Source organism: Leucoraja erinacea, unplaced genomic scaffold (assembly GCF_028641065.1).
Source record: "Leucoraja erinacea ecotype New England unplaced genomic scaffold, Leri_hhj_1 Leri_965S, whole genome shotgun sequence".
Lineage (NCBI taxonomy): Eukaryota > Metazoa > Chordata > Chondrichthyes > Rajiformes > Rajidae > Leucoraja > Leucoraja erinaceus.
In genome coordinates, this window is record NW_026576911.1 from 30,574 (window position 1) to 40,358 (window position 9,785).

The window sequence follows — 9,785 nt, forward strand, 5'->3', positions numbered from 1 at the left end:
GAATCTGCACTGGATCACATTCCAATGACGGCGATACTGAGCAGCTATCTCCCAGCTCTAGTTCCCAGATGTCTGGTGCCCTGTGGTCCCTCTTGCAGATGGTTTTGTGTGCAGGTGGGGGTATTTGGTTGGCTTTGGCCTGAGGCTCCTTCTTCATGGAGAAGGTCCATTGTCCATCGGGTGATGGGGTCCAGGACATGGAAGGTACTGATCCCTGAGTGGTGAGCACACGTTGTTCTCTGATGTGATGCTCCATTTCATTTGGTCCTTCTCGTGCTCTTGATGAGACCAATTTCTCAACGTGCCTGTGAGCTGGAGGAGTTCCTGTGTGTGTGTCGCTGTCTCAGTGGCGACAGAGATCGAGTCCTGCTGAGTTTGATGTGCACTCTGTATCGTGTCCTGAGGATGGGGGGGGGGGGGGGGGGGGGGGGGGGGGGGGGGGGGGGGGGGGGGTAGAACAGTTTCCATGACATTGTCTATGACTACTTTACCCCCCACCAGCCCGTGACTCGGACTCTGACGATGACCAGGGAGAGACAGAGCTGACAGAAAGCTTCCCCTCCTCCGAAGCTCGATGGGAAATGTGCCGTCTGACCTCACGTACAGAGTGGGGTTTGGGGAAGAAGGTTATGATCTAGTGCAGTGGGCAGCCCATCTACTGAAGAATTGGGCGCCGTGATTTAGGTTAGCTCTCCGCGCGGGAACATGAACATGGAACAGGAAGAGTTGTGGATAGATTCTTCAGGCTTTCATGAGGTACTGATGTGGTACTTGGATGAGTAGCAGGGTGAAGGGTGTGGCAGCTAGCGGGTGATGATGGGGCAGCATTGAAGAAGCAAGGTGTGGTGTGAAAGGCTGTGCGAAGGTGAGGCAGGAGAAGGAGGGGGAATTACAAGAATGGATTGTTTCAGGGCTGAGTGAAACATTTGCTCCCTCTATTGGGAACAGTTGGAATTGTTATCATTTACTATTTGAATGTGAACAACTTTTTCACAACAGAAACTATTCCAGTGTTTTTTCCAGCACTTTTCCCAACCATTGGACCTCCCTTCAACCCCCCTGGTAACAGATTCTCATTATTTGCTACCTTTTGTATTAACAATGCCTGTTCCTTTACTTCCCCCAGTGTCTGAATTCGCTCCATGAACCCGGGCTTCGCCTCTTCTTTCTCAGACTGAATCATAAGATCAATGTAAGCTGGGGTGGATGATGGGTTTGGCCTCAGAGCTATTTCTTCAAGTCGTCTAATGCTGCCAGATAATTGATCAATCAGCGCCAGAACTGTGTACTGCACATCAGCAAACTCCTGCTTAAGTGATTCCATAACATTCTGTTGGCTCATCTTCGCACCATAGGCCTTCTCGTACTTTTCTTTCAGCTCACTGTATGTCCTCTTCTCCTTTTTCGTTACATAATCAAACTTGTACTTTTGGTTGAAGTGAACATTCCAGATGCACTTTAGTGGACAGATCCTACAGTTCCCTTGTCCGTCCATTGCCCAACAACCACGTTTACCACCATCGTTAGGAATGCCGCAGGGAAAGTGGCAGGTAAAGAAACATTTCTGACAATTGGTTATATAATTACCAGTCCCACTAATATCCTCCTTTACTGGATGTGTAACTTCAATCTCATAGTCAAAGTTTTTATTTGCATCCAGCTCGGTTTGGTGTTGGTTCAGAGCTTGTTCCGTTTTCCTGAGTTCTTCCAGTTTGGCGAGACCAACTCGGATCTGCTTCTGCAATCCCACCACTGCAACTTCCAGCTGCTTACGTTCCTTCAGAACCTCTCTGGTTAAACTCAAACTTTTGGTTTCCATTGTGTTCAGAGCGGTAAAGAATTTCTTCATACTATTTGCTCCCATCTTCCAAAACATTGCATCAAAGTTATCATCGTTCTCTCCCCCTGAAGTTGGACGCTGGGCAAAAATGGCTGAATTGTTAAACTTGAAGTGTACTGGCAGATCCGTACACTTGTCTATGGGACACGGTACCTCAGCTAATTTCAGGGCATCCAGGATGGGGGGAGGCTGTCCGTCTGCGAAAGTCACCAAGATCTGAATGTTTTCTGCAATATCTTTGCCAAAAATAGCAAGAATCGAATCAAAGACATATTTCTGTGTGTGAGTCAGGCGAGCCAGGGAGGCTTGAGCAACAAAACACACGGCATCAATCTGATCAACACCTTGTGGGGAAGAGAAGAATTCACGGATTTGCTCAGTGATCTGTTTATCCCGGCTGATGCCCCTGGTGTCACCGAATCCTGGTGTGTCAATGATCGTCAGGGAGTAATCGATGTTAAATCCTTTCTGATGGTGGAGCAGGTAGGCAGTGATGGAGGATGTCTGACTCTCAGCCTGGGATTTTCCTGTCTTTTCCGCTATTAACTTGTATCTGAAGTAGTCTCCCCATTCCACGCCCAAGATGTAGTTGATCATCCCATTGATGAGGGTTGTCTTTCCTGTGCCAGTTGCTCCCAGAACCATAATTGTCTTCATTGTATGTTTTGTAGTGGGTTTTCCGAAGGAGCATTTCACACACTGTTTGAATTCATCTGCTATCTCCTCCTGTAGTTTGAGCTTGTAAATGGAAGGGTTTCCTGTGGATATTAATTGTGTGTCTGTGCGAAGTTTCCGGGCTATTGTGATTGGTGTGTTTCCTATTTTTATTGAAACCTCCTCACTTGCTTCACTAGACCCTGTTTCTCCACAGTCAGCAGACACTCGGACTCGGTAGACGGTCGTGGGTTTCAGTCCCTCTAAACAATAGTGACATTGTGCGTCTGTTGTCTTAACTTCCTGCCATAATCCATCTTTCGTGTTTAAATTATCTGACGGTTCTTCCCTATATTCAATTCTGTACCGAAATATATTAACATCAGCTCCAATCTGACCTGGTCTGTCCCAGTGCAGTGTTGGGCTGGATGAACAATCCTGGACGACTGGTTTACCAGGTGGACTTGCTGGCTGGGTGATGCCCCTGTAGCTCTCACTAGCCTTGCTGACCCCGACCTTGGTCACTGCTCTGTATCGGAAGTGATACTCCTGGTGTGGCTGTAACCCAGGTATTGTGAAGGAGTGGCATTGATCAGGTGTATCCAGAATTGTCCATTCCTCCTGCTGGCTACCTCGGTACTCTACCTTGTAGCCCACAATCTCACCGGCACCAAATGTTGGTGGCTGTAACTGCAGAGTCACGCTGTCATGTGTTGTTCTACTAGACGTAGGTATCTCGGGCTGTGACGGAGGAACAAAGCACCGGTTCTCCAGACATCCTCCATCATACAGGTAAATTGACGCTCCTATGTTGCTGTCATCCCGCACAGATCCAACAGCAAATTTTATTTTCCCATCTGCTATATTGGCGGTGGCAAATTCCAGGAATGATCCTGATAGCTTCCTCATCTGCTGGGACACAGATGGCAAGTTAAGCCAGGAGTCACTTTGTCGTTTTGTACAGACTCCATCAACAGGAGGTTGTGTCTCCATTTTCTGAGCTGTGAGAGATCGGAGGTAATTGATTGCCTCCGTCAGGTAGAAATCCTCCTGATGCAGTGTTGTGAATGTGAAACAGACCACGTAGTCTGTTACTGGATCCATCAACACTTCATGCAACTCTCTCCTTGATTTCACAACAGGTATGTCTTTCATTATCCTGAGGCAAATTCCCACAACCATCATCTCCCATACCTTGTCATCCAGCCATGCGGTCAGTGATTGGTGTTTAAATGGTGACTGTTCCCTGTTCTTCAATATGTCCGTCAGCAACCCTTCCTCCTTCCCACCGCCCCGAATGGACGGCAAAACTCTGGCTAAGGTCCGTTGGAAAACCAATTTGTACTGCAGACACTTCTCTCGGAATTGAAGTATCCTGTCCCCGATCTCAGGAAACTGAACTGCGACATTGTCTTTCATCAGGTCATTGCACCTCATCACCGCCTCACTGAGCTATTCCAGGACACACTGGCAGCGATTGACCAGTCCCACGCTGATCTCCCTCACCATCTGAGCAGCTTTGGTATCCAGTTTATTGAGAGGATAGAGCCAGACTGTGACGGGCACTGAATGTTCTCCATCTGGACCCAGGAGGTGTGGGAGTGTTGCGCAGATATTGATGGCGTCTTTGAAGGTGGTGGGATTGTTCTTCAGTGAGAAGTCCCCATAAAAGGTGCAGCTAAACTTCTCGGCCTGAGTGCTCTGTTCTTCTGTCATTTCTAGGGAGGCCTCTCCCTCGATCGCAATCATAGGGAGACGTTTAATCATCACCTCCATGTTGCCTTGAATATTCTGTGTGTTCTCTGCTGAAGAAGCCATTTGATCAAACACAAAGAAGGCCTGGGCCCCATACAGCACTGCTGTAATGACATGGGTGGCTGAGCCCTCATCAAACACACTCGGGTAGGTAATATTCTGTCTCCCTAAGTGACTCATCGTCAGTTGTTCAAACTTGGTTGTTGCTTTGTACTGAAGGGTAACTCGTGCTTGTTGCTCTGATTCCTTCGTGTCTCTGAGATATTTTGCCGACCCTTTCACCTCCACCAACCCACCCAGGAAACTCACTTTCAGTGACTCTGACACATTGAGGGCATTGGATTTCTTCTCCATGGAATCTGATGCAATGATGTGAAACACGGTGCTGGGCTGGTCATGACGATCAAGGTTGCTCTGCAGTGTCTGCAGGTCCCACAAGGTGACGCCTACAGGATAAATCAGCGATCAAAACTGTTAACGTTGCGAAAATTACTCAAAGTGAATAATATTCCTTCAGTAGATTCAATCTCTGTACAGGATGTGTCTTGGGCTGAAAGTAAAACACTCTACACTCACTGGACCGACCACATGAGTAATATGTGCGGCTTGGTGGCACAGCGGTAGAGTAGCTGCCTTACAGCGCTTACACTGCCAGAGACCCGGGTTCGATCCTGACTACGGGTGCTGTCTGTGCAGAGTTTGTACGTTCTTTGTTTCCTCCGAGATCTTCAGTTCTCTCCGAGATCTTCTGTTTCCACCCGCACTACAAAGACGTGCAGGTTTGTAGGTTAATTGGCTTGGTATCAATGTAACATTGCCCCTAGTGTGTGTAGGATAGTGTTAATGTGCGGGGATTGCTGGTTGGTGCGGACTTTGTGCGCCAAAGGGCCTGTTTCTACACGGTATCTCTAAAACTAAACTAAAAATACATTGAGTGTTACAGCAACTCAGTGGGTCAGGAGGCAATTCTGTAGAACATGGATAGGCGATGGTTTGGATCAACTTCAAATATTCTTCAAATATCCATGTTTAGTTTAGTTTAGTTTAGAGATATGGCGCGGAAACAGGCCCTTCGGCCCATCGGGGCATCGCCAACCAGTGATCCCCGCATACTAACACTATCCTACACACACTAGGAACAATTTATAATTTTATTAAGCCAATTAACCTACAAAGTTGTACATCCTTGGAGTGTGGGAGGTAAACCGGTGTTTCCGGAGAAAACTCACGCAGGTCACCGGGGAGAAAGTACAAACTCTGTACAGACAGCACAGGTAGTCAGGATCGACCCTGGGTCTCTGGTGCTGTAAGGCAGCAACTCTAGCTCTGTGCCACCGTGCCGTTCAATATTCAATCCACTGTATAAACTGGACTATAACTGATAAAGTTGTGGTCACCATTGTGAGATTGGTCACCTGAACTTATGGCCCTGCATTGACCACCACTGTATCATAGAGTGATACAGCATGTAAAGAGACTTGCCCACACTGACAAACATGTGCCAATTACACTAGACCCACCTGTCTGCGTTTGGCCCATACTCCTCCAAACCTGTCTATGTACTCATTTAACTGTTTCTTAACCATTGGGATAGTCCCTGCCTCAACTATCTCCTCTGGTAGCTTGATCCATACACCCACCACCCTTTGTACCCCTCAGATTCCTATTAAATCTTTTCCCCTTCACCTTAAACCTATGTCCCCTTGTCGTCGATTACCCAACTCTGGGCAAGAGACCCTGACAAAATCCTTCATAAGTTGAAATTCATTGAGTGGAAGGTATATGTGAATCCTACCACAACCAGAGAACAGTCCTGAACCACTATCTACCTCGTTGTGACCCTTGGACTACCCTTGATCGGACTTTGCTGGCTTCACCTTGCACTATACGTTATTCCCTTATCATGTCTTTCGATTCACCTACTCTGGGCTCATGTGACTGCATGTTTTTTTGGGAAGACTTTCCAGTACCTGGGATCAGAGCATCTGATCGGCAGTCGTACAGCATTCCCAACTGGAAAGGCCGGCCCAGAGTGGCCAGTTGCAAGCACTCACTCATCACTGAACCGGAAGTGGACAATCAACAAAATCCAGTGATCTGAAATAGAACGAGGAATAAAATATGAAAATGAATCCACTCGACGTACGGCTTTTTGAACATGTGACCAAAAAGGTTTTTAGAGATAGTGTGGAAACAAGCCACCGAGCCCGTGCCGTCCACGATCCCCGCACACTAACACTATCCTACACACGCTAGGGTCAATATACATTTATACCAATCCAATTAACCTATAAACCTGTACATCTTTGGAGCGTGGGAGGAAACCGAAAATCTTGGAGAAAACCCACGGGGAGAACGTATAAACTCCGTACAGACAGCACCCGTGGTCAGGATCTAACCCGGGTCTCTGGTGCAGTGAGTCAGCAACTATACCGCTGCGCCAGTGTTTATGTAGAGGCAGGGTTCGAAATGAACGGTTGCCCGGGTCCCACTGACCACTCAAAGCGCCTCCAGGCAACCTGAACACCGAGTCATTTTGCCCGGCTTGGCAACCAGATACTGGTTTGTAACGAAGATAGACACTGTATTGCGTGGGAAAGATACTAGGTGCGGGGTGAGGAAGGGTCGGAGCAAATGACGGGCCCCGAACAGCGGCTCCATCTCCTCCACCTCCCGCCTGCCCTGATAGGGACCAAAGATCCTATAGCGGAGCAAGATAGGCTACTCCTGCTAAATGCAATGGACTGACGTGTAGTACGCTATGGAGGGGATCATGGGCATTTTTCCACGCCCATTTTAGCAACCTGAGCCTACCTGACCCGACCCGACTCGCACTGTAATCAATGTTGCGGGGCAACAGTTTGTGTGGGTCAGATTCATAAATCTGTCAGTTCAAACTTCTTGTCAAGAATAAAATTTGATTCTGGTAATTGTCTTTTTTAATGTTTTTTAAATCATTTCTTTTTAAATGGCTCACAAGCAGTGTTTGAGTTGATTTTGTAGTAACCGGAACCGACCCGACTCGCAGGGTGATTGACAGGAGGGGACGTTGTGCGTGATTACAGGGTTAGATTCATAATTCTGTTCGTTCATAATTCTGTTGATTCTTGTTAAAGAATAAAATGTTTATAAACACACATACATGAAAATTATATAAATGTATATAACACACACAATTATATTTCTTCTAATCCAATAATGAACTTTATTTCAGACTAGACAAGGGACATTAAATAAGAAACATTGTAAATAAGAAACATTGTAAACCTCCCTGCAACTTCACACACACTAGGCCTTATCCCCCCCGGCACTCTCTCGCCTGCCCCCTTACTACAATGTCCCCCCTCCTATGCCCCCCTCGCTGCCCCGGGCCCCACACTCTCTCTCCCCGCTGCCCCGGGCCCCGCACTCTCTCTCCTCGCCGCCCCGGACCCCGCACTCTCTCTCCCCGCTGCCCCGGACCCCGCACTCCTTCTCCCCGCTGCCCCGGGCCCCACACTCCTTCTCCCCGCTGCCCCGGGCCCCACACTCTCTCCCCGCTGCCCCGGGCCCCACACCCCCTCTCCCAGCTGCCCCCGGACCCCACACTCTCTCTCTCCCCGCTGCCCCGGACCTCACTCTCTCTCCCCGCTGCCCCCGGGCCCCGCACTCTCTCTCCCCGCTGCCCCGCCCGCACTCTCTCTCCCCGCTGCCCCGGGCCCCGCACTCTCTCTCCCCGCTGCCCCGCACTCCTCTCACCCCGCTGCCCCGGGCCCCGCACTCTCTCCCCGCTGCCCCGGGCCGCGCACTCTCTCTCCCCGCTGCCCCGCACCTCTCTCTCTCCTCGCTGCCCGGGCGCTCTCTCTCCCCGCTGCCCCGGGCCCCGCACTCTCTCTCCCCGCTGCCCCGGGCCCCACACTCTCTCTCCCCGCTCCCCGCTGCTGCCCCGGACCCCGCACTCTCTCTCCCCGCTGCCCCGGCCCCCACACTCCCTCTCGCCGCTGCCCCGGGCCCCGCACTCTCTCCCCGCTGCCCCGGGCCCCGCACTCTCTCTCCCCGCTGCCCCGGGCCCCGCACTCTCTCTCCCCACTGCCCCGCACTCTCTCTCTCCCCGCTGCCCGGGCCCCACACTCTCTCTCCCCGGGCCCCGCACTCCTTCTCCCCGCTGCCCCGGGCCCCACACTCTCTCTCCCTGCTGCCCCGGGCCCCACACTCTTTCTCCCCGCTGCCCCCCGCTGCCCCGCACTCTCTCTCCCCGCTGCCCCGGGCCCCGCACTCCTTCTCCCCGCTGCCCCCGGGCCCCACACTCTCTCTCCCCGCTGTCCCGGGCCCCGCACTCCTTCTCCCCGCTGCCCCGGGCCCCGCACTCTCTCTCCCCGCTGCCCCGCACTCTCTCTCCCCGCTGCCCCGGGCCCCGCACTCCTTCTCCTCGCTGCGGATCCAATCTTTGGCCGGAAGCAAGAAGCCGGGAGCAAGAAAGCGGAGCAAGATGGCGGAGTCAGGTTGCTAAAATGTGTCCTATAATCACCCATGAATCCGCCCATGAGCGTACCTGACGTTTGCATCCAAGGTTTCCGTGCGGTTCCCAGAGGTTTTTGTCAGTCTCCCTACCTGCCTCCACTACCTGCAACCTCCGGCAACCACCTGCAACCTCCGGGAACCGCACGTAAACCTTGGGTGGGGCGCAAAGTCTCCAGAGGTTTCCGTTCAGGTTTCCTAAGTGGGACAGGGGCATTAGAAGAAGGGTTTTGACCCGAAACGTCACCCATTCCTTCTCTCCAGAGATGCTGCATGTACCACTGAGTTTTTCCTGTCTACTGAGAGTTAGATTTAGTTCTTAGGGCTAACGGAATGAAGGGATATTGGGAGAAGGCAGGAATGGGGTACTGATTTTGGATAATCAGTCATGATCATATTGAATGGCGGTGATGCATCGAAGGGCTGAATGGCCTACTCCATCTATTTTCTATGTTTCTTTGTCCTTTCGATTAATTTGTGCAGGAAGGAACTGCAGCAGCTGGTTTTCACTGAAGATAGACAAGTCAAGTCAAGTCACATTTATTTATATAGCACATTTAAAAAACAACTCTCGTTGGCCAAAGTGCTTTACATTTGTTATAAGAATAGTATAAACAAACAAACTACATACATATATACATGTAGCCCTCGCTCAGTGGACGTCAGGAAAGGCTTGGGAGTATAGATAAGTTTTTAATCTTGACTTAAAAGAGTCGATGGAGGGGGCAGTTCTGATGGGAAAGGGAATGCTGTTCCACAGTCTAGGGGCTGCAACCGCAAAGGCAAGGTCGCCCCTAAGCTTATGCCTAGAACCTGCATCACTCACCGATCAAGAAAGCGACCGTCTGTAGCTGTAAGGGGATTGCAGCGTTGGCGATGGGACGAATGGTCTTGCTTGGAGCTTCCCCCCAGCACAATCAGTGCTGAGTGCAGACACAGAACCTCACTGGACCGACCACAACCCCCGGCGCTAGGAGCTGAGATTTACCGAGACTGCTTTCAGCAAACACAAGAATCGACTCCAACGCCCGCAGCGATA

The 9,785-nt window shown here is 50.6% G+C and overlaps 1 protein-coding gene across 1 annotated transcript; it reads right to left on the reverse strand.

Annotated features, from left to right (window-relative positions):
* Positions 1–408: 408 nt before the first annotated feature.
* On the reverse strand, positions 409–6,307 carry LOC129695156 (uncharacterized). The gene is given in 2 exon segments (XM_055631922.1): positions 409–4,695; positions 6,220–6,307. Coding segments are annotated over 2 exon segments (3,816 nt in total). The 3' UTR covers positions 409–967.
* Positions 6,308–9,785: the final 3,478 nt, after the last annotated feature.